The sequence below is a fragment of the Panthera onca genome, chromosome B1, assembly GCF_046562875.1.
Source record: "Panthera onca isolate mPanOnc1 chromosome B1, mPanOnc1 haplotype 2, whole genome shotgun sequence".
NCBI lineage: Eukaryota > Metazoa > Chordata > Mammalia > Carnivora > Felidae > Panthera > Panthera onca.
In genome coordinates this window covers 72,558,744-72,584,403 of record NC_138342.1, presented here as the reverse complement: position 1 = coordinate 72,584,403, position 25,660 = coordinate 72,558,744, and the positions used below count along the sequence as shown (strand labels likewise).

General features: G+C 38.4%; 1 protein-coding gene across 6 annotated transcripts in view; it reads left to right on the top strand.

Moving 5' to 3' along the window:
- The window catches only part of ABCG2 (ATP binding cassette subfamily G member 2 (JR blood group)), a 131,123-nt gene that overhangs the window by 92,669 nt on the left and 12,794 nt on the right, over positions 1-25,660 (top strand). For all 6 annotated transcript variants that reach the window (XM_078445921.2, XM_078445924.2, XM_078445923.2 and 3 more), the window contains 8 exons: positions 2,397-2,456; positions 3,072-3,186; positions 3,774-3,926; positions 6,601-6,758; positions 12,781-12,932; positions 14,582-14,686; positions 15,925-16,172; positions 21,492-21,574. In XM_078445921.2, the coding sequence (XP_078302047.1) occupies positions 2,397-2,456; positions 3,072-3,186; positions 3,774-3,926; positions 6,601-6,758; positions 12,781-12,932; positions 14,582-14,686; positions 15,925-16,172; positions 21,492-21,574 (1,074 nt within the window). The remainder of the gene's footprint in view (positions 1-2,396; positions 2,457-3,071; positions 3,187-3,773; positions 3,927-6,600; positions 6,759-12,780; positions 12,933-14,581; positions 14,687-15,924; positions 16,173-21,491; positions 21,575-25,660) is intronic.

Genomic DNA, 25,660 nt, shown 5'->3' with positions numbered 1-25,660 from the left:
CCAAACTGACAATGCAGAGCCCGACATGGGGCTCAGTCTCACGAACTGTGAGATCATGACCTGAGCTGAAATTAAAAGTCAGACGCTTAACCAACTGAGCTCCCCAGGTGTCTTTTGACATTTGTTTTTATTGAAAACTTTTTTTTTTTTAGCTTTCCTGTAAGTAACTGTCATTTATAAAAATGTAGAGACTCATTTATTCAATACATTTTAAGTGTCTATGAGGTGCTTGACATTGTATATGATGTTAGTGACACAGTTATGTCCTCTGTTCCAGAAACCTTCTAGTCTAATGGTGGATTCATACAAGTAGAGCACTTTACTCTTTAGAGGGACAGATAGGGGGATTAGAAGATACCATGAAAGCCCCTAATCCTAAATTGGAGGCCCAGGGGAATGAGAGAGAGAGTGAAGAGTGTGTGTGTAGAACAAGGTAGGGAGGGAAGGTAGCTCCAAGCAGTGGGAATGGCATGGACCTCTTCATAAAATGAGACCAGAGGATTAACCATTATGCACTAAAATGTGATAGATGTGACATGAATCCTTTAGCTAGGTTTCATTTGATGTATTCAATGATCTACCCATTGTACCACTGTGCTGCATGCTATGGTGGGGTGGGGGGTGACACAAGATTGCACCATCTTGTTGACAAAGTTTTACAATACAGTGAGGGAGATTTTCCTGCATGTACATGCTGTAAAGCAGTAAATAAGGGTGGGAAATGAGTTCGGAGGGATGATAGTAGAGTGGAGGGCAGGGTGGGGAAACAAGGGGATTGTAGACCATAAACCAGAACAAACGTCAACAGACTTTCTATAAAGGGCCTTATAGTAAATATTTTCATCTTTATGGGCCATACATCTGTGTTGCAAATAGTCAATTCTGTCACTGTAGTGTGAAAGCAGCCATGGACGTAAATGAATGAGTGTGGCTCTGTTTCAATGATACTTTGTTTATGAAAACAGAAAACAGGTGACCAGCTCTTTTTTGCTGGCCCTTGGACTGTAAACTCCAGGAGGCCTAGGACTTTGTTCTATTCTCTGTCCCATGTCCTAGAAGAGTGTCTTGTACATACGTAGTAGTCACTGGATAATTGTGTTGAATGAATGGAGAGAGAATTAGCCACTGCTCCCAACTGGAACTCTTTCTTGCATTTGTGGTTGTATGTTATTGTTGTTTTCTGTAATGCTAGGGTTTAGTGCCAAAGTAAGCCCAGCTTGGGGACCTATAAAATTGTCCTAGAACATTCACATTCAATTTTGGGCTAGTCATTTAGGATTAGTTGGTCTTTACTTGAGTAAATATTTTTAAAACCTGGAGATTTTTTCTGATAATGAAGTCTTAGTGAATGACAAGCTTATTTCTGGTCATTTTAGAAACAGTTACTAGGTAGCTATTAATAAAGAAGATGAATCAAGAGCTACAGATAAATGCATCTTGAAAGTTCACTCAGCCAGTATGTCTTTTTACTTTTGGGGATGGGGGGAAGAGAAGAGGTCATTGAAAGAATAAGAGATTTTTCTGTTCTACAGCTTGTTCCTAGTTTACCAAACTCATTGTATTTGTGCAGTGTTTCTGTGCGAGGCACCATAGTTGAGTAACAGAGTGAAAGCTACATTTCACCCTAGCATCCACCAGCCATTTTACAGTTGTGACAACTTAAGTTGTCCCCTACAGAAAGTGGCATCTATCACTTCTACACTGAGAATTTCCCAGTCCAATTACCTGAAACTTTATAAGGAAGAAAATGATACATATTGAGAATATATATTTTACTATTTCTAATTTAGTAAAAAATTTGTGAGGGTTAAGAACGGGTGATGTGTTTTTTGTTTGTTTTACCTGTGAGGTGCTTTATTCTAGCCATTGACTTTCTACTTCAGATATATTGATTTTTAGTCTGAGTAGATTTAAGCAGTGAGAACACTCTTACTGGGGATTCTAGAAGTCCATTGACTTGTTAATTGTGTAGAACTTGACTAAGTAGCAAATGAGGTGACTTGAAGATAATGTCACTGAACATTAGTTAAGACTAAAGGTCTTTACACTGTGTTTGGGGGGATAAATGTTAACAGAGATGTTTCACTAGACTCTGCTACTTTGAGGAAACTTGAACTTCCTTGTGTCCTTTTTCAAAAAATATAAATGATTTAGAGAAGAAGTGAAAGGAATTTAGAGGGACCCAAGCCATTTTTCTTAGATGTCTTGAGTATTGATTAACTTCGTTTGCATGTGGGACTTATGTTAATTGACAGTTCAGTGTCTTTTTCTTTTAAGAGTTGGTTTGTGCTTGTTTTTTTTTAATCACTTTCATTGAGTGTATTAAATGCAGACCCTAAATTAATAGAACCAGTTTTGAAACAAGCTATTAAATTGGTATGTCTCTGTGTTTACAGTGGCATCATGAGACCTGGCCTCAATGCCATTCTGGGACCCACAGGTGGAGGCAAATCTTCGTGAGTATAATAATATAAGTCAGCTTTTTCTTTGCAGTTTAAATGTGCTTTTCAAGATTATTTTTACATGAGCATGTATTTGTTGAGCATTTGCAGCCTATCTAGTCTGGTTCTAGGCTCTGTGGGTAACGTGCAATAGTGCTAGCTTGTGTTTGTTTCAAGGACCGGGAAATCTTATTTGGTCAGCTTACTAACAGGACATGATAACAGGACATGATTGGCATACAGCTGTTGGCTATGATTTGAGCTATGGGGAGAGAAAGGAGGGAGAAAATATAAAGTGGGGAGATGGAGCCAAAGGCATAAGTTAAGGCCTGTGTCTTAGACAAAGGAGCACATTGCTTGCCTTGAGACCCCCCAAGGTCACAGCCTGGAAGGTTCTTTCGGAAGTCTGTGCGGGATCAGCCAACAGTGCCTCGGTTTCATGTCTTTGGGCTTTATTGTAGCATATACTAAATAAGGGAAGATAAGAATTTAAAAATATACATAATTTTAGGTAATCTATAGACTTTCTTGATCAGTTAATTTTCTAACTTGAGCAGAATTTGGATTCAGTGGAGCCGAGAGATACAGCCTGAGTTGGAGAAAAACCACAACGTATATGTCCTCTCATAGGTTGTTAGATGTCTTAGCTGCAAGGAAAGATCCACATGGATTATCTGGGGATGTTTTGATAAATGGAGCACCTCGACCTGCCAATTTCAAATGTAATTCAGGTTATGTGGTACAAGTAAGTATTTATGCATTTTTTTTTTTTAGCTTGCTTCTATTTCTATGTGGGCAAGTACCTTGGCTGATAGTTCAGTGTACTTCCAACTGACTATATGACATGCTCATAGAACCAGTTTTCTTTCCACCAGCTTTTCATAATCCCCCGTAAGATTCAGAGTAGTGTGAAATGAAAAGGCAGGGAGAATCTGGAATATAACCATGGTAAGGGCAATGGTATCCATTCTAGTTATCATTTCCATAAGACACTACTGAATTCCCTTTTGGCCCTACCTTCACCCCTGTCCTTCTTCGAGCTTAGAAAGATGTTCTGGTAAATCCTGTATAAAGCAGTCTGACATGTCTGCTGGTAATAATCATAATGACCTGTGTCTCTTTGGGTGTACCGATACAGAATGAAAATTATGCCATCAGGCTTTTTCAGCTGTCTGTATGTGAAGTTGTTGTCATTTGTATGATTGCAAATACATCATTAGCTAGGACTTTAAATTGAGTGTGTTATTCTTGTGGATTACATTACATGTACTTAAGGGTGATGGTATTAGAAAAGACCTAATACGTGTTATTCAAATGCCATTTTGCTTTAAGGATGATGTCGTGATGGGCACTCTGACGGTGAGAGAAAATTTACAGTTCTCAGCAGCTCTACGGCTTCCAACAACTATGACGACTAATGAAAAAAATATACGGATTAACAGGGTCATTCAGGAGTTAGGTCTGGATAAAGTGGCGGATTCCAAGGTAATGTGGAAAAAACAGGATCATAGCTGGCAAATAGGATCTTACCTGTGTGGATAGTGTAACCCTTATTCAGAAGTTTTCTATAATATGTGTGGTCAAAAGTGACTGCTTTGTGTAAAGATGAGAAAAACATAATATGGAGATGGAAATTAGCCAGAAAAAAACTAAAAGTGTTTGAATCCTGCAAATGAAGTGTGGCAGTGTGCTCTAGTATATAGAAGTGTCTTTGCAAAGAGCACAAGGCCCTTTCCATGTGATGATAGCTCTTGACGCTTTCCCACACCGTTTGTCATGGGTCATCCACTGTCTTTACACTAACTTTCCTTCTTCCTGTTTTCTTTCCCCTTTTAGCTCTTCTTCCTCTTCCTCCAGGAGACTTTGTTCCATTGCTTTTGAGGTATATTTCTGGAATTCTTAAATGGCAAAAATCCAAGGGTTCTGGCTCTACGTTTCACTTTGCTATAATTTGGCTTTCAAAATTATATTTAGTCAAAGTAGAGTTTCATTCCTGTTTTTTTAAGCTTATTTATTTTGAGAGAGAGTGTGTGCATGGGAGGGGCAGAGAGAGAGGGAGAAAGAGAATCCCAAGCAGGCTCCACACTGTCAGTGCAAGGAGCCCAATGTGAGGCTCAAACTCACAAACCCGTGAGATCATGACCTGAGCTGAAATCAAGAGCCAGATGCTTAACTAATTGAGCCATCCAGGCACCCCTAACTTAGGGTTTATTTCTAATTTGTGTAGCATCCCAGTCGTTTTTCTATAGCTTTTCTTTTGGTACTTTTGTCACTTATTCCCCTCTCCTCTTCATATCTTCCTTTCTTCTGCCAATATTTACTTACATATTGTCTGTTATGTGCTGGGCTCTTAGGTTTTAGAGATAACAGTTTGGGGCCAGAGAGACAAAAATAAATCCTTTTGTGGTTGTGCAGAGTCAGGAGGAAGAAATGAAATGAATGAGAGAACTTTACAGTTGATGACTAGGGATGAAAGATTTGCTGGGAAGACATTTGAAGCTTTGGGTGAAGATGAGCTTTTTAGATTGTGGTGGCTGTAGTTTAGCATTCTTTATTATTTTAAAGATTTTATTTTTAAGTAATCTCTACACTCAATTTTGGGCTCGAACTTACAACCCTGGGATCAAGAATTGTACCCTCTACTAACTGAGCCTGTGGCGGCAATAGTTTAATCCCCCTGTGAAATCTATCCTCGACTTAGAGATAATGAAGAAAGGGGGCATTCTGCTGGCTGCTGCTTCTTGTGATACTGACATTTAAAAAAAAAGGTTAAGTGTATTTTGCTATATTTTGCTTGGAAGCAGCACTCCGGGATGCCACTATTTACTACTTTTGTTTTATGAGTTTATGGGTTTGGGTTTCCTTTGCTTTGGCTCTGTTTTTCATTTTGTCTTTTTAGTAAGGTGCTTTCCAATCTTTATTTTTAGGTAAAACTTCTTTACAAATAGACAGCCATTGCCCTAACTTATTTGCATAGAATTCCTGGGAAATGAGCTGAAGGTAGTTGTTCACTTCTTAGAATTTATTTATCTAATTGATTGAAAATACTTTCAACATTTTTTTACTTTTTATGAAATTTTAAACATAGAATAGTCTGATTACTATCCTAATTGTATGATTATAGTATAATTAATATAATGGTATGATACTAATAACATTCACCTAGATCTCCCAGTTGTTGACATCTTATCCCATATGTGCTTCAGCTTTTTTTTCTGAAGTATTTTTTTGAAGTATTTTAGAGAAAGTTATAAATATCATATTTCACTCCTGAAAACTGATTATGCATCTTAAAAAAAAGACATTTGCCTACATTACCACAATACCATTATAAACTAACAAAATTAACAGTGTCTTAATATCAGTTACGTTAAGCCCCTATTCATTCACATTTTCCCAATTGTCTCCAAAATGTCTGTTACAGCTCAATTGTTACAAGATCCAGCCAAGGGCATCAGTAGCACTTGATTATCTCTTTGAAGACTCTTAATGTAGGAATTGCTTCCTACCTCCCCCCAAACCTTCTTGTCCCCTCCATCCCCACTACATACAATGACATCGACTAGTTGAAAAGACTGAGCCAAAAGAAAAGACTACAGTTGCCCTGTAGAATGTTCTGTCTTCTGGATTTGTCTGAAAGAACGAGTGAGGAATTCTGCAGTGAGTTGGGATATATGCAGGGTCAATTTGGGAAGCCTTATGGTGATTTAAGAAGTGCTAATGTGGTATAATAGAAAGTGACCTTTCTGTTTCCCAAACCACGCTGAGGACTTTTGGAGGGGTGAGGAGGGAGAGTGTAAGAAGATTAATAAATTATAGATGCTTTCCCCTTCTCCTCTCCTACCTTTATCTCCCTTTTGGTTTGTGATTTCAGTATGCCAGGGCCAAATCTTTTACTATTCTAATTTGACTTGGTAAGGAATATATAGTACTGTTAAGCATGGCTTTCACATCAGGCTTAGCCACTTAGCTGATTTGAGCCTCAGTTTACTCATTTTATTAAAGCGAAACCTACCTCTTTTCCGACATTTTTATTTACTTGCTATTTTGAATAAGCAAGGGATGAGATATTGCCTCTTACAGGGTCAGCTCATTGTAGGACCTCCACAAACAATAGTGGTTGTGGTTGTAATTGTTAATAATGATATTTGTGTTTTAGGTTGGAACTCAGTTTATCCGTGGTGTGTCTGGAGGAGAAAGAAAAAGGACTAGTATAGGAATGGAGCTTATTACTGATCCAGCCATCCTGTTCCTAGATGAGCCCACAACTGGCTTAGACTCAAGCACAGCAAATGCTGTCCTTTTGCTCCTGAAGAGGTAAATGCTATAGGAACATTATTCTCTCATCCATGCTGAGAGAATATCTGATCACCTGCTGTATATCAGGTGTTCTTCTTGGTATAGGGAATTCAGCAGTGAGTGCAATTTCTTCTGTCTTTGTTCAAGGGAAACAGTTGATCGACAAATATAAGCGTTTCAAGAAAAATGAAGCACGGTAAGAGCGTAGCAAAAGATGGCTGTAGTGGGGGTGGGGGTGCTATATTAAACAGTAGGATGGTCAGAGAAGACCTCAATGATGTGATATGTGAGCTGCGAGCAAGCAAGCAGGACCTGGATGTCTGGGAGAAGAGAGTCCTCCTTGGAGGGAAGAGCCAGTGGGTCCTGAGGCAGAGTGTGCCTGATGTGTTTAGAATATCAAGGAGGCCAGAGGGACTGGATGCTGGTGAACTAGGTAGAATGGGGATTGCTTATCGATTAGTTTGCTAGGACTGCCATAACGTGGTATCAATGGACTGGGTGACTTAAACAACAGAAGTTTAGTTTTTCATATTCTTGGGAATCTAAAAGCCCAAGATAAGAGGGTCAGTAGAGTTGTTTTTTCTGAGGCCTTTCTCCCTGGCTTGGCTTGTCCGTAGTTATCTTCAATCTGCGTCCTCACTTAGATTAAGGCCCACATATGACCTTGTTTAACCATAAGTCCCTCTGTAAAGACCCTGTCTGCAAATACAGGTGTATTCTGAGGTCATAGGGGTTAGAACTTCAACATGAATTTTGGGTGGGGGACATAATTCAGTCCATAACAGAATAGAACATGAGATGGAATTGAGTGGGTGGCAGATTACAAAGGCTTTGTAGGCCACTGTAAGAACTGTGGCTTTTATTGTCTCTAGGTTACATGGGAAACTTTTAGGGAGTTCTAGAACAGCAGAGTGGCAGCTGTGTAGAGAAAAGACTGTAGTGCAAGGTGAGTATAAGGAAAGCAGTCAGGAGGCTGTAATAGCTCAGTGGAGATATGATGCTGGTTTTGACTAGGAATGGTAGTGGTGAGTTGGTGAGAAGTCATGGATTCTGGATCAATTGTAAAGATAGAACCAACAGAATTAGTTCATGAATTGGACATGGGAAGTGATTATTGAAAGAATGAGTTTCTAAAATTTGGGACCTGAAAAATGGAAGAATGGAGAAAAGATAATATAGATAATAAAAAAAATAATAAAAAGAAAAGAAAATAATAAAAAGAAAATAAATAAATAATAAATAACTGTTACCATTTATGTGCATTTGCTCTCCCTCCGTCCCTCCACCCCACATAGTCTTTTTCTGACATCATGTACCATCACCCCTAGATACTCTGGAGTATAACTCTAAGAAACAAGGACACTCCTCCTACAATTCCATCTTACACACCTCCCAGCCAAGGAGTCCACATTGCTGCCAGCACCACCGTCCAACCCATGAACTCCAGCTGGACTTCACCAGTTGTCCCAAAAGTGTCTCTTTCTCCTTTCTGGCTTAGAATTTTCTCCAGGAATGATTTTTAAAATATTTTCTAATTCTGAACAGTTCTTTAGTCTTTTCTGGCTCTCATGTCCTTATCTGTCTTCAAGAGTACATTTCGTAGAGTGGCCCTCAACCTGGATGCATCCAGTGTTTCTCTATGACTAGACTCAGGCCATGAATTCTTGGTAGGGATACCACAGAAATGATGTTGTATTCTTGTGCAAAAATCAGGGGCTGTGTGATTTATTTTATTTTATTTTATTTTATTTTATTTTATTTTATTTTATTATTTATTTTATTGTATATTTATTGTCAAATTGGTTTCTGTACAACACCCAGTGCTCATCCCAACAAGTGCCCTCCTTAGTGCCCATCACCCATTTTCCCCTCTCCCCTACCCCCCATCAACCTCAGTTTGTTCTCAGTATCCAAGAGTCTCTTATGATTTGCCTCCCTTCCTCTCTATAGCTTTTTCTCCCCCTTCCACTCCCCCATGGTCTTCTGTTAAGTTTCTCCAGATCTACATATGGGTGAAAATATAAGGTATCTGTCTTTCTCTGACTCATTTCACTTAGCATAATACCCTCCAGGTCCATCCACGTTGCTGCAAATGGCCAGATTTCATTCCTTCTCATTGCTAAGTAGTATTCCATTGTGTCTATAAACCACATCTTCCTTATCCATTCATCAGTTGTTGGACATTTAGGCTCTTTCCATAATTTGGCTATTGTTGAAAGCACTGCTATAAACATTGTGGTACCTGTGCCCCTATACATTAGCACTCCTGTATCCCTTGGGTAAATTCCTAGTAGTGCTATTGCTAGGTCATAGGGTAGTTCTATTTTTAATTTTTTTGAGGAACCTCCACACTGTGTTCCAGAGTGGATGCATCAGTTTGCATTCCCACCAACAGGGCAAAAGGGTTCCCATTTCTCCACATCCTCACCAGCATCTGTAGTCTCCTGATTTGTTCATTTTAGCCACTCTGACCAGTGTGGGGTGGTATCTCAGTGTGGTTTTGATTTGTATTTCCCTAACGAGGAGAGGGGCTGCATGGTTTTGATTTTTCCATGGGTGATGTTCACGACCATCAGCTGGTCATGTTGGTGTCTGCTGGGTGTGCATGGTTTTGACTTTTCCATGGGTGATGTTCATGACCATCAGCTGGTCATGTTGGTGTCTGCTGGGTGTACCTGCTGTGAAGTAATTATTTTTCCCTTTGTAATTGATTAATATTTTGTCAGGGGAGATAACTGGTTATTATGTCCATATCCTGTTTCTCATCAAATCTCTACCCACCAGTTTTAGCATGTACTCACAACTTTTGCCTCGATCAATTATTGGTGTGATGGTTGCCAAGTGATTTTGTGTTTACATCATTCTTTCTACATATATTAGTTGGCATTCTACTACCAAGAACTTTTCCTCCTTCTCTATTCATTTTACTCATATTATTTTAGTCAATAGATTATAATCTGCTATTACTTATTTTCTATGATTAAATTAGCCCTGATTTGGCCATTGGAAGCCCCTTCAGTCTGGCTTTGTGTCCTTTTGACATGCTCCCTAATCATTCTTCAAGCATTTCTCTACTTCCTGGTCAACAAGATGATCCATGCTCATCTTGTCCTTTTCCTGTGTCAGATGTTTCTCTAAGGAGCCCCGGTACCTTCTGGTGTAGTCAGAATTTAGAAACCAAGATCTGCTTACTTAGTGTAGTGTGCTTGCTGCTACTACACTGGAAGTTTCATTGCTTCCAGACCCACTTAGCAGACATACCTAGGAAATATTTGTGTACATGTGCGTTATGTATGTGTATATATATAACACAGAAATATATTTTTATATTGTTTTTATCAAAGATTTTATTTTTAAGTAATCTCCACACTCATCATGGCACTCAAACTCATAACCCTGAGATCCAGAGTTATATGCTCCACTGACTGAGCCAGCCAGGCACCTATTTCTATTTGGAAAATATATGGAATATTAATTACATATGTGTATACACATATATATTTTGAATAGAATGATAGATACAAACATACATCTGTAACTATTGCTCTGTTAGTATGTGTGTATTAAAAAACTCAAGAATGTGTAAAATTTCCAATCTAGTCTAACATGAGTCCTCTTTTTAGTCTTTTCCCTTTTCACGTTTGTTTGTTTTTTAAAATGTTTATTTATTTTGAGATAGAAAGCGAGAGTGAGCACATGAGTGGGGAAGGGGCAGAGAGAGCAGGAGAGACAGAATCCCAAGCAGGCTTCGTGCTATCAGAGCAGAACCTGGTGTAGCACTTGAACTCACGAACTGTGAGATCATGACTGAGCTGAGATCAAGAGTCAGACACTTAACTGACTGAACCACCCAGGTGCCCCACCCTTTCCATGTTTGTAAATGATTTTTTAGACAGACAAAGTCTTAGCTGTCATTATCTCAATATATTTACTTACTTGGTCAGCCAAGTAACTTAACTGTTAAATACTACTAATCTCTTAGTCACTCTGGCCATTTCCTCCGCCCGCTACCTCTGGGACTGCTCCCTAACCCCCACTTTTTTAAAAGCTACCAAACACATCACCTTTAATGACATCCCCACCTTGTCATTACCTTGCTTCCTCTGATGCCCATGCCCTCATAAGCAAGTCTCTATGCTAAGATAAGAAGCAATAGGAAGATTTTAGATATCTTAAGTTTGAGATGTCAGTTGCACATATAAGTGAAGATGCCAACTAATGGGTCTGGGGTTCGGGTTCAGTTAGAGAATGCATGATATTTTTGTCATCTGTAAGTATGTTAACAGCATTCAGTAGAGAATGGTGAATTGATGTGGCATACTTGACTGTGTTATGTTTTATCATGTTTTGTTCTAGTTAGCACACAAGCATCGTTCCCCCTGTTGGAGGGCTCTAACCTGGTCCTTTTCACACTCCACTGTGCACACTAATCACTAGGGTCGTGTTAAAATCAGATTCTGTTTCTACAGCATGGAGTACAAGAGTCTACATGTCTAATAGGAGATACTGATATTGATGTCATTGGGCCTCAGACCACAAGGCTTTCACACCAATCCACTTTCCTGCTTCCAGTGCTTCACCAGCCCTTTCTTACCGTCTGACTAAAGCTGCAGCTTCTGAGTGAAGAGATTCATCATGGGCTTATTTTTTGATGCAGTCTCTCTTACTAACTTTTTCCCCTCCCCCAGTCCCAACTCCTGCACATACCTCTGGGCTCTGCAATGGCATTGAACTACTTGTAGTTTCCTTAGTAGACCTTGTTATTGCATACTTTTTTTGCCATGTTCCTTCTACCTGACTACACTTTCTCTTCTTGGCTTACTCCGGTTGGCCCCTTTGATACACTACTTATATTATCTTCAGAATGGGTTATAGTCTTCTATTTTGCTTATAAGAAACCCTCAGCTTCTTTTATTCCACACTGTATTGAAATGATTGATCTACTGGCCTGTTCCTATTTGGGGCAGAAGGAACTTATAGACACTACTAGCATATAGTAAGTAGGTACTTAGAAAATGCCTAAATTGACATGATACCTCTCATAAAATATTTCCAATAATGACAGATTTTTAACAATGATTTGGCCTTTGTTTTTTTTCTACCCATAAGTAGTAACTCTTGTGTAAAGGTAGTTTAACAATGTTTTGGCCATGGAATTAGATCAAATCCCAACCCCACCCCTTAAGTAACTGTGACACTTAGGGCCAGTTGCTCAGCTCTCTTAAGTCTTATCTGTAATATAAAGGTAATGGTAGTATTGGTACTGCCTTGTAACAATATTGTGAAAATTTAGATAAGGCTATCTATAAAGTATGTAGTAGCAAAGACATAGTAAGTACTCAGTAATGTTAGTTGTACCATTAAGGGAAAAGAATGAAAACCAATTCCTAAAGAGCCAAGAGATTTAAATGATCAGTGAGAATGGGGCATGCAATCATTGTTTTAATATTTAGTCTATAATATGTTTTCAAACTTGAGTGTACTTACAGGACTACCTGGGTGCTTGTTAGATGTATGGATTCACTAGGCCCAATAGGTCTGAGAATGTTCAGGGATCTGCATTTTTAAATGGTTCTTCCTTTTTGAGAGAGAGAGAAAGAGAGAGTGTGCATGCACTAGTTGGGGAGGGGCAGAAAGAGGGGGACAGAGGATCTCAAGCGGGCTCTGTCCTAACAGCAGAGAGCCCAATGCGGGGCATGAACTCATGAGCCATGAGATCATGACCTGAGCGGAAGTAGGTCGCTTAACTGACTGAGCCTCCCAGGTGACCCTGGAGATTTGCATTTTTAATTACTCTTCTGGTTGATGTAGACTGCCCATAGAACACACTTTAGAAACCCTAGTGCTTCATAGAAGCACCAAATTGAGGTCTCCTAACTATCAGATGGATAATATGAAATGAGAAGTTAGTAAGAGAAAATCAAGTCGAACTAAGAATAGATAACCTAGAGGCAGGAATAAAGTTGCCACGATGTTCACATTTCACATGTTTAATGACTCAGACATTTAATGACTTTTATTTTTTTCACTTTTAATTTAGGATGTCTGAACAGGGACGAACAATCATTTTCTCCATTCATCAGCCTCGTTACTCTATCTTCAAGTTGTTTGATAGCCTCACCTTGTTGGCCTCAGGAAGACTAATGTTCCATGGGCCTACGCAGGAGGCCTTGGGTTACTTTGCATTAATGGGTATGCTTGACTTTTTCATGTAGTAAGATCCTTTATTAAGAGAATCCTAAAGAGAGTAAAAGGGGTCTATAGGAATGCTGTTGATTTTTGAGTAGACATACCATGGCTTCCCCCATTCCAACACAACTTTGGTAGTTTGGTGCTAGAATTTTTCTTCACGTTGCAGCACTAGCTTGTTCTTTGGGTCTTTTTCCTGACCTGGTTGAGTATGCCTGCATGTGTGTGCAGGAGTATTTCTACTGGGCCTTACCTGATCTGCTTCCCACTTCAGTTCAGGATATTTGTTGGCTTCATAGCCAGTTATGTCTGTTGAACATTTTGGGAAAGGCCTAATAGTATCCTCCAATTATCTTCTTGACTGTATTATGGATCAGGCTCTATCACTGTGTTCCCTCGTAGAAGATGTTAGTCTCCTTTGGTGGAGGTTCATAAGATGCTACTTAAAATTTTCTAGTAACGTTAGATTGCAGATTTAGGCCTTGAGGGGGTGTGAGTGACTTGCCAGTTAATAGAATGACTAGGTGTCTTTGAGGGACCGACATTTCTGACAGTTTTGGACTGCTTGGTTCTATTTAGAATGGAAGTATGTAATTGTTTTTTTACGACTCATGTTGTCTGCTTTATTTTATTAAAAATTTTTAAATGTTTATTTTTTAGAGAGAGAGTGCACGTATGAGCAGGGGAGGGGCAGAGAGAGAGGGAGACAGAGAATCTGAAGCAGGCTCCATGCTATCTGCACAAAGCCTGACATGTGGCTCGAACTCACAAACCGTGAGATTAGGACCTGAGCCGAAGTCGTACGCTCAATCAACCGAGCCACCCAGGCACCGCTGCTTCATTTTAGAGATATTTGGATACGATTATAGATGATGCTCCATGACTCCAAATATAGTTTTAAATATTCACTAGCCAGTTTTAAAAATTTCCATTTAATGTCCATCATTTAAAGTTAATAAGCACACACAGGTCTAGGGAGTTTAGGGGAGATGAACCTAGAGTCAAACTGGAGGCCAAGTTGAGTCCAGAGGATTGTGCCGCAGAAGCTGAGATAAGCATTCAGCTGTGTTGTGCCAGTCACATTCTCTTGGGAGTGCTGCTCTGGTGATTTGTTCTCCCTATTGGAATTATGACAGCACAATGAATGCATATTTGGCTATCCCCAGGTGAACTTGGAGAGCAGAACACACCCCTGGCCTCTCCCAAGGACAGTCCTGCTGTGCTGTAGCATTCTTTGCTTGTGGCCTTGCTTTGAAGAGCATTAGTTCCAGCTACAGCTTTTTTTTTTTAACTTATTTTTATTTGCACCTATATTTCTATTTTTGAAGAAGTTCTGATAAGCTTCAGAGCATACTGAGGATAGCTGTTTCGGGTCTCATGAACTAAGATGGGTAAGGACCTAGTATGAACTTTCTGAGAGTCCTAGGTTGGTTTTAAGTGTGTATTTTTCTGGGAGACAGAGCATTGCTGAAATGTTGTGTGATTGAATATATAAAAAGAAAAGGTAAATTAGTGAAGGGAGAAGAGAAAAAAAAAAGTAAGGGAGAAGTTGTCAGATTCTCTCCCTCTCCCTCACCTCTCTCACCCCTGTAAGTGAGTTTTTGTTTTCCAAGACCATCAAGTTTGTGTACTTGAGTTGCCTTCTTTTGTAGGTTACCAGTGTGAGCCCTATAATAACCCTGCAGACTTCTTCCTGGATGTCATTAATGGAGACTCCTCTGCTGTGGTATTAAACAGACAGGACCAGGCGGGTGAAGGTATGAAAATCTGTTGAGAGTCACAGGTTATTGCTTCACTGCATTAACTGAAGTTTAACAATGTGGCAACTCATTAAATCATGGCTTTGTGAATTTATATTAATACTGTCCTCTGATAACCGTTGTCTTAGTCCACTTGGGCTACCGTGACAAAAATACCATAGACCGGTGGCTTAAACAATAAACATTTATTTTTCACAGTTCTGGAGTGGGAAGTCCAAGATGAAGGTATCTGCAGATTCATTGTCTGTTGAGGACCTGCTTCCTGGTTCAGAGATGGGTCACCATCTTCTCATTGCCTCCTCACATGGTGGAAGTAGGGAGGGAGCTCTCTGAGGCCTCTTTTATAAGTTTACCAATCCCATTAATGAGGACAACACCCTCATGACTTAATAACCCCTCAGAGGTCCCGCCTTCAAACATCATCACATTGGGGATTGAGTTTTAGCATATGAATCTTGAGGGATCACACATTCACTCTATGGCACTGGTCAACACAGATTTTGTTTTCCTTGACTGTTGAGAATATTTTTGATTTAATTTATAAATAAGCATTTATATGATAGTATCAGTTCTAAGGAGAATTTTTATTTAAAAAATGCCCATGGATTTTATAGTGTTTTGAAATAAGAAACTTGGCAATTTATGTATTTGCATATAGAAGAAAACAAAGGCAAGATTTTTCTATTAGGAATTATAACTTGCTATGATAAGATGTCTATTTTAAAAGAATTAGGGTTCAAATATTATAGTTAGGAAAAGGTCAGTAGGTTTGCTGTATTCATAAGTTTATGGGAGTAGTCAGTCAATTAACTGTATTTTTCTTTTTTTTTTAAATTTTTTTTTGAATGTTTATTTTTGAGAGAGAGAGAGAGAGAGAGACAGAGCATGAGCGGGGAGGGACAGAGAGAAAGGGAGACACAGAATCCGAAGCAGGCTTCGGGCTCCGAGCTGTCAGCACAGAGCCCAATGCCCGATGTGGGGCTCTAACTCATGAGCCATGAGATCATGACCTGAGCCAAAGTCAGACGCTCAACCGACTGAGCCACCCAGGCACCCCAATTAACTGTATTTTTCTAATGTTGTAGAGCAATGACAGATCTAATAATTTTTTATACTCAAGCATTAGAATTAAGGTATTAGGGAAGAATCTAAGAAAAGGGTTGCCGAAAAATGGGCTAAATGAGTTGTTACTCTATTAATAAAGTTCCCCTTCTTTATCTACTTTTATTCCAAAGCCAAGGAGACTGAAGGACCTTCCAAGAGAGATATTCCACTCATTGAAAAAATAGCTGAGTTTTATGCCAACTCTGCCTTCTCCAGAAAAACAAAAGATGAGTTAAATCAACTCTCAGAGGGTCAGAAAAAGAAGAGCTCAGCCTTTGGGGAGATCACCTATGCCACCTCCTTCTGTCATCAACTCAGATGGATTTCCAAGCGTTCATTCAAAAACTTACTGGGTAACCCTCAGGCCTCTATAGCTCAGGTAACCTGACAGATTCTTCTGATTATGCTCAGACATATCATGTGGGAATATTAGGTTGTAATATAATCTATTTTAGGATTATGCTTATCTTCTACTCAACATTCTATTTATTTATCCCCACTCCATTTGGGATATAGAAACAGCCAACAGAACAAGTAAAACACAATGAAATTTTTACTTAAGGAAAATATTTTCTTTTTTTATGGGGTTTTTTTTTTTTACTACCTAACTCAGAATTTTTGTTGATTTAGACAAGCTGTAATGGATAATCTTTGTAGAAATTTGTTTTCTTCAAAATTGTGAAGTAAAGGAGATGTTTAGCCACATCTATAGTTTTCTGATAGCTGCATGCATTCATTTCCTGATCCACTCAACAAAAGTTCTTACTGATCACATATGGCATTTTGGGAGCTTATATACAGCAGTGAACAAAATGTGCAAAAATAAAACCTCTGTTCTCATGGAGCCTATTTTCCAATGAGGAAAACAGATGACAAATTCATACAGAAATTAACTATATAGCAAGTCAGGTGGTAAAAGGGTCTGTGGAGAACTTTTAAACAGAAAAGCAGAGAAAGGAAGAGAAAAAGATAGAAGGAACAGGGAGGGGGAAAGAGGGAGAGAGTGGAAAGGAGTTGATTGCATTTGAAATCGGTTGGCCAGGGAAGCCTGGATCTGGAAGTCACTGAATGCCTTAGAAGGTCATAGGGGCCAGCTGCTTTCTGAGGGAAGAGCCTGTATACAAATGTTGTTCCTTATAATTGACCTTCTTCATTTTGGGATTCGAATCTTAGGAGAGCACTAAGATACCTACAACAGTTTGTAGTTACCACAGTGTAGTAAGCAGACTTTAATTCTGTTAAACAAGGGTATTCACTGTCAGATTGACTTTCTTTTAATAATGATGAAATCCTGTTCTTTTTCTATTTTGGCTGGCTCTGTTCAGAGTTGTTGATTATTACTCTTTTATTTTTCTGTAATTCTCAGGTGCTCTGTCATATGAAACTCTAATATTCCCAGTTCATTGGGCCATTCTTTTCAAGGAAGTCAGTTTAGCTAGTTATTTTGGGGGTTATGGATTTTACTGTCAATCGTTGAATTTGTCAAGTACTAAAAGATGACGTGCTGTTGGCACTAATAAGATATTACTGACTTCTTACCACGTGCACCATAATTTTCATACTTCAGTACAGTTGCTTTGTAAGTATTAATACCAAGAATCTGTATCCCTCTTTGAGATACACTGCCAGTTGCTCCAAACATTTTTACTACTTGTTATTTGACATTTCTGTCAGAATATGCACACTTCTGTGTACTAGCAATCAAGGTTAAATTTTTATTCTTTTATAGTATATTTGATGTCTTTTGGGTACAAGTCTGGTAAACAAAGTCAATCTGGTTACCATTGTTCCAACGTCACTATTGGAATGTGATGGAGTTGGTTCTTTAGTGTGATTTATAGATTTTTTTATAACTTGGAAAATAACTTAAATTTCTCTTGCCTCTGAAAGTGATTTACAAGTGTCTTGTCCAAGTCACAATATGGTAGTCTGAGAAGAATATGATTAGAATGTGGAGGTATTTCTTTTTTTATTTTTTTAAAAGTTTTTATTTAAATTCCAATCAGTTAACATTTAGTGTAATATTAGTTTCAGGTGTACAATTTAGTGATTCAACACTTCCATACAACACCTGGTGCTCATCACCACAACTGCACTCCTTAATCCCCCTCACCTATTTAACCCAACCCCTCGCCCCCCACCTCTGCTCTGGTAACCATCAGTTTGTTCTCTATAGTTAAAAGTCTGTTTCTTGACTTGCCTCTCTCTCTTTTTTTTTTCTCCTTTTCTTGTTTGATTTGTTTCTTAAATTCCACATATGAGTGAAATCATATGTCTTTCTCTCTCTCACTTATTTTGCATAGCACAATATCTAGCTCCATCCACGTTATTGCAAATGGAAAGATTTCATTTTTGTTTTTGGCTGAGTAATATCCCATTACATGTATATATACCACATCTTCTTTATCCATTCATCGGTCAGTGGACATTTGGGATCTTTCCATAATTTAGCTATGGTAGGCAATGCTGCTGTAAACCTAGGGGTGCATGTGTTCCTTTGAGTTCGTGTTTTTGTATTCTTTGGGTGAATACCTGGTCTGAAATTGCTGGATCATAGGGTAGTTCTATTTTTAACTTTTTGAGGAATCTCCATACTGTTTTGCAGTGTGGCTGCACCAGTTTGTATTCCCATCAAAAGTGTAAGAGGGTTCCCTTTTCTAAAATGTGGAACTATTTCTAATACACCATGACTCTGCATCTTTTGTTGCTAGGCTTACTTCAGATGTAGACCCAGGCCTAGTGCCTCCAGGTTGCATATTCAGCCTACTTCCTTCCTCAATGAACTCAGTTCCACTAAAGGAGTCCCAACAGTGTTCAGAGTAGTGGCAGTCTCCTAGAACAAAGATAGGACATTGCATCTCTCTGAGTATCTGCTGTTCAGATTTGTAGATACTGGAATGTTTGCTTAGAACAGGAACAGGCAAACCTTTTTTGTAAGGGGCTAGGTAGTAAATACTTTGGGCTTTGTGGGCCATGTGGTCTTTGTCTCTAGCCTTTCCCGTTTTAGCTTGAAAGGAGCCATAGATAATATATAAACAAATGAACATCGTTGGGTTCCAATAAAACTTTATTGATGGATACTGAAACTTGAATTTCATTTAAATTTCATGTGGCAAGAAATATTCTTCTCTCACTTTTGTTTTCTCCCAACCATTAAAAAAGTGGTAAAAACTGTTCTTAGCTAGAGGCTGAACAGAAATAGGTGACAGGCCATGTTTGACCTGTAGACCCTAGCTTGCTGACCTTTGGTTTAGTGGTTTTAAACTCATGTATGTTGTTTACTTTTTAAACTATTTGAACATGAAGCTGTTAAACTGTTTTATGGCTTCCCGCTGATAAATCCTGTGTCAGTTGTATTACAGCCATACCTAAATTTCAACTAGTCACTTCCATGATTCAGACTTTGCTTCTAATAATGCCCTTTAACCAAAGGTTGTATTTGAATGATCTGGGAGTGAATGGATCATCTGTATAGAAGGATTTAATGTTCATTTAATGTGCCATGGGTTTTTCTGACCAAATCAATTTGGAAAACACTATCGTATCTCTTAAAGATTCATTTTTTCTACTGGCACATTTTACATTTGACTAGGGATGTTTTTTGAGTAATGGCCATAATTATCCCTCAGAACTCACCTTGAGATATATTGCTAAACACAGGTGAATAAGACAGAATAACATATTTAGGGAATTTCTTTTTTTTTTTTCCTTCTGTTCAGAACAGAGCCCAGGTGCACAGGACTTACAGTATCTCCTCTTTGTGTGCTCTGTTGAGCAATGCTTAGTTTGCCTATTTTTTTTCTCTTTTCTGTAATCCAAGAAAGAATAACGTGGATTCACCTTGTAAAAGCATGACAAAATTATGAGATTGATCATAGCGAACATCCTTTGGTAATATTGACTATCGAACCTTTAGCGAACATCCTAATGGTAATATTGACAGTATCTTTTATATGCAAAAGGAACAAGCATGTAGAGTGTCCAGATTAAAAAGTCCAGACATTCTTAAAGCTATACTGGGTGAACATAGAGACTTGTATACATACACATGCACACATGGTAATGGAGCCATCATCATTTATTTTGGAAGCTTATCTGTTGGCATGAAGTACAGTATATTCTGAGGGTAATGAAAATATACCAGGGTAATAGATTTTTTTCTCCAAATTTCTGACTGTCTTATTAGCAAGGGAATTTTAAAGACATCTCAGATCATACTTTTTCCAGACTGTGGTTTTCACAAACTAGCCTCCACAGATCATGATCCTGTTTACCAGTTTGGTTTGCTTCATGCCAAAATATGCTTCAAAAAATTCCTTCAAGTCTTGATACTATTGTACTGTAGTAGTACTGAGATTTTGTATTTTATTTTTTAACTTTGAAGGTTCCAAGATACATGGTGGGATATTTTGTTTTCTTCAGATTACCATTTCTTACATTTTTTAAATTTAATACAACATAAAAGTACAATACGTAGAACTTTCCTAAATAAATTGTGTCATAGTATAACCCTTAATCCTTTGCTTATAGAAGTGTCCTTAAGAGATATTTTGTCAATCTTAAAAGCAGAAGTAATGTTTATCCAGTCTACTTGAGTCCTCAAACAGACCGAGTAAGTGAAGGTAGGTAAGAGTGGCAAAAAACTGGCAGCTTAGTTCTACTCGTTTGGCTGCAGGCCCTTGGGCTGAGGTTGCTGGAGAAGCAGTGACAAGAGAATGGGTAGTGAAAGTACTCGGGTACCCTCAGAGAGAGCTGGTTGAATGCTTTGGTGGCAGTGACAGTGCACTTTTCCAGTGCAGGCATAGACTGTCCCCTGGGTCAGATAGGCGAGCCCCAGCTTATCGCTGCTTCCTTATCACATGAAATAACATTGTTAGAATTGTTTTATATGTGCTTGAAACATTTTATTTATTTTTAATGTTAAAAGTAAAAATATCCTGGGGTGCCTGCGTGGCTCAGTCGGTTAAGTGTTCAACTCTTGATTTTGGCTCGGGTCCTTGATCTCACAGTTGTGAGACTGAGCCCTGTGTCGGGCTCTGTGCTGAGTGTGGAGTCTGCTTGGGATTCTCTCTCTCTCTGTCTCTCTTTCTCTCTCTCTCCCTCTGCCCCTCTACCCTGCTCTCGCTCTCGCTCTCTCTCTCTCTCTCACACACACACACACGCACATATTCTCTCTCAAAATAAATAAACATATTTTTTAAAAAGTCATTTTAAAAAAAGAGTAAAGATATCCTGTTTTTACTTGAGCCTCTTCAAATATAAAACTGCATGTTCACTAGCAGCACAAAGGTTGAAAGTTCAGGTCAGAACTCTTTAGCCACATGGACTTTATTTTATTTCTCAAATGACTTAGCCACGCACTTGCATTGCTTCCCTACTCTATATGGCCTTCCCAGGCCTGGTAGTTTGAACTAGACCTTGAACCGGCCTGGTGAATCAGTGGGGGGATCCTTAGGGTTCTAGGAGTTTACTGTGTTCTACTGTCAGCCTCCCCAACAAACAGATAAATTATTTTTTAATTTAGAAAGCGGTCTAATAACATACACTGTTCCATATTCTCCCAAGGGCTTTGGCTGAACGATTTGAAGTATCTATCTCAATGGAGAAATTTGGTTACGTAGCCATATAATAATCATAAATGGCGTGTTGTTTTTGTCTTTAATTAAGACTTTTCTTCTTTTTTTTTTTTTTTGAAAAGATAATTGTGACAATCATCCTGGGATTGGTTATAGGTGCCATTTTCTATGATTTAAAAAATGATTCTACGGGAATCCAGAATAGGTAAGTAAATTTGGATCTTGATTTTGAGAAAGTGTTGTTACTTCTTTCAAGCTTATGAAAATCCATTAAGAATTTAAATTTGAGGGGTGCCTGGGTGGCTCAGTCGGTTAAACGTCTGATTCTTGATTTCAGCAGGTCATGATCTCACAGTTCATGAGATTGAGCCCCATGTTGGGCTCTCAGTGTTGACAGTGCAGGCCTGCTTGGGATTCTCTCTTTCCATGGCTCTCTGCCCCTCCCTGTTTGTGCTCGCTTGTGGGCACACACACACACACTCTCTCTCAAAATAAATAAAATTTAAAAAAAAGAATTTAAATTTGAGACAGGCTAAACTGAAGAGTAGGGTAAGTCAGTGAATTGAAAGCTGGGGGGATATATGTATGTGTGTGTGTGTGTATGTGTGCATGCATATGTATACATATATAGTGGTAATTATATATATGTGTGTATGTATGTATATGTATACATATATAGTGGTAATTTACATAGTACATAAAATTTACCTTCTTAAACAGTTTTAAGTATATAGTTCAGTGGCATTAATTATTTCCCATTATTGCATATTTCCATTATTCCATATAATCCACATTTATACTTTCTGTCTCCCAATTTGATTACTCTAGGTACTGATATAAGTGGAATCCTACAGTATTTGTCCTTTGGTAACTCACTTATTTCCTTTACATAGTATCTTCAAAGTTCATCCATGTTGTGGCACATGTCAGAATTTCTTTCCTTTTAAAGACTGAGTAATATTCCAATGTATGGTTATATCATATTTTGTTTATGCATTTATCTGTCTTGGACACTTGGATTATTTCTACCTTTTGGCTGTTGTGAATTTTGGGGAGGAAGAATACTCTGCTCTTCAGAGTTCCTCTAGTAGGACTAAGAATCACGTTGACATAAGACAGATTAACAGGAGAAAATCAAATTCAGTAGCATGTGAACAGGGAATCCACACAGACATGAAATTCCAAAAACAGGCAACATGATGCCTATGTGAGCTAAGGAGAGGGGTGGGTAAGGTCTGAGGATACACTGGGAGAAAGATCTTAGGAAGTTGAGAGATGATATTTGGAAAACTAAAGTTGCCTCTTATGCAAATAAGTTTCTTAGGTAAAGACAATCTTTCTTAGTAACTTTCTTCCTGGTATAGGCTCTCCTTTCCAATGTAAATTTAGGCAGTTGAGGGAGCGGTAAAAAGCTTTTCCAGAATCTGCAGGTAATTGATCGCTTTTAGCTCAAAATAGTCTTCATGTCAAAGTAACCCAAGTTGGAGTGACCCGCCCTTTGCCTCTCATTGAGTAATGCTGCTATGAGTGAGGATTTACAAGTAAATATCTGTTTAAGTCTCTGCTTTAAATTCTTTTGGGTTTATACTCAGAAGTAGAATTACTGGATCGTTTGGTAATTCTATCAAGTATCCTGTCTTCCATAGCAGCTGTATTATTTTGCATTCCTACCAGCAGTGCCCAAGGGTTTCAATTCCTCTGCAACCTCACCAAACTTGTTATTTTCTGTTTTTTTTTCTTTTTCTTTTTTATAATAATAATAACCATCCTGATTGGTGTCGAGTGATATCTCATGCGGTTTTGATTAGCGTTCTCCTAATGATTAGTGATGTTAAGCATTTTTAATATGCTTATTGCCATGTGTATCTTCTTTGGAGAAATGGCTATTCAAATCCTTTGCCCATTTTTTTATTTGGATTCTTTTTATTGTTGAATTGTAAGTGTTCTTTTTATATTTTGGATATTAACCCCTTATCGTGTGTAAATTTGCAAATATTTTCTGATATTCTGTGGGTTGTCTTCACTATTGAGTGTGTCCTTTGATGCACATGAGTTTTAAATGTTGATGTAGTCCAGTTTGTCTGGGTTTTTTTTTGTCTTTTTTTAAATTTTTATTTATTTATTTTGAGAGAGGGGAGAGATGTGTATGTGTGTAAGCGGGGGAGGGGCAGAGAGACTGGGAGAGAGAATCTCAAGCAGCCTCTGCACTGTCCGTGCAGAGCTCGATGCACGGCTCTATCTCATGACCCTGAGATCCTGACCTGAGCTGAAGTCAGGAGTCTGACACTCAACTGACTGAGCCACCCAGACACCCCATCTGTTTTTTTCTTTTGTTGCTTGTGAGTAATTTTTTTCTCTATTTTTTGATTTGTTTGCCATGAGGAGGTGGATGAGACTCAGGTTTTTCTGTTATGGTTAGCACTTATATTAGTCTACCTTAGCGAGTTTTAGTCATTATGTGCCCTTAAAAATAGTTTTTCATAATGAGACTTTGTAATGAGGTCTAGCATGCTCCAAATGTAGATGCTCAGTGATGTCCAGGACTGTAGAGTTCTCTTTATACTTCATGTGTAAAACTGTTCTGTGCCAGGCATTGTGCTCTATGCTTTAAATCACAGACTCTGGTTACCCTTCTGCCCAGAGGGATGGGTGATATTATCCCCATTTTACCATAAGGATATGAAGAAGGTGCAGTAGCTTAAGTTGAATCTGTTTTGATGTCTGGAGAAAGCTGATTGTTTATGAAAGAAAGAATAAGCATAAAAGTCAATTCTTCACTTAAGTAAAATAAATGATCTCCAAAATAAATGGAATTAAGTAAGTAGTGTTATCTACGTTGAGATTATTATGGCAGCTCATTTACAGAGTTATGTCATTGTTTTTCTCTTTACCTCTTCCCTGAAGACAGTGTTCTCTCACTTCCAAGCTTGCTAGTAATTGATGATTTGTACCTTCTGTAAATGCCATATTTTTACCAAGCACAGAGTATAGGTCACAAGATCTATAGAGCCTGTGGACCTTTTGTGTTGTGCAGTTGGAAGCTTTTGGAATAAATATTGGAAAACCTGTCCTTAACTGGCATTTTAAAGGGAAACTGGAAATCTAACCATTAAAATTCTTGATAGAAGAATCCAGAGAAATAAAGAAGAGCTTTAGCAGTTTCTTCAAATTTATTCTGGAGAAATAGGGCATTGGATTTATTTTAATTTGTGTGGTATTTTAAAAATATTTTATTTATTTTTGATAAAGACAGAGTATGAGTAGGGGAGGGGAAAAGAGAGAGGGAGACACAGAATCCAAAGCAGGCTCCAGACTCTGAGCTGTCAAGCCTGACATGGGGCTTGAACTTGTGAACCACAAGATCACAATCTGAGCTGAAGTCAGATGCTCAACTGACTGAGCCACCCAGGCGCCCCTTAATTTGTGTTTTTTGACTTAAACTTGCTGCCACTTTTTCATCATTTGAAATTGCTCAGGAGGCTGGGGGTTTGGTTCTCTTCTTTGGGAATGAATTATCCCAGAGAGGCGCGCTCTGCTCTTTCTCTAACCTGTGTAACTGACAAGCTGGGTTTTATTAGTATATAGAGTTTAAGCTTTTTTTTTTTTTTTTTTAATGTTTATTTATTTTGTGAGAGATAGAGCACATAAACGGGGGAGGGGCAGAGAGAGAGAATCCCAAGCAGGCTCTGCACTGCCAGCACTCTGTACAGCCCGATACAGGGCTCAAACCCATGAACCATGAGATCATGACCTGAACTGAAGGTAAGAGCCAGATGCTTAACTTAGTGAGCCACCAGGCTCCCCGAGTATGAGCTTCTTTGACCTAATAGTTACCTTACAGGGTTGTGGTGATAGCTAAACAAATTAATGCATATTAAGAAAAAAGATAGTTTTAAAAATATTTGGATAATAAGGAGATATTACAGACATGGATTACCCAATTGAAAAGTATTAGAATACCTTAAATTCTTTAGTAATAAAAGCTGTATTTACTGTTAAATAAATCATCTTATGATTTAGAAGTAATGTCACTATCTACTAGTTCAGAATTCTGATGAACAAACAGTATTATTAGATATAAGATCTGACAAATTGAGCTGAATTGTTGCATGTCCCATATTTCTGAAATTAGCTTTTATTCTGATAGTAGGCTTATTTGTGTGGAGAAGGTTGCATAGCTGCCTTTGTACTAGGTCTGGCTATTTCCTATTTATTAATTATGGGTTAAACATTTACTTTTAAAACAGTCTGTTTTCTGTCTTCTGTTTTATTTATTTTTGGCATTGAAAAC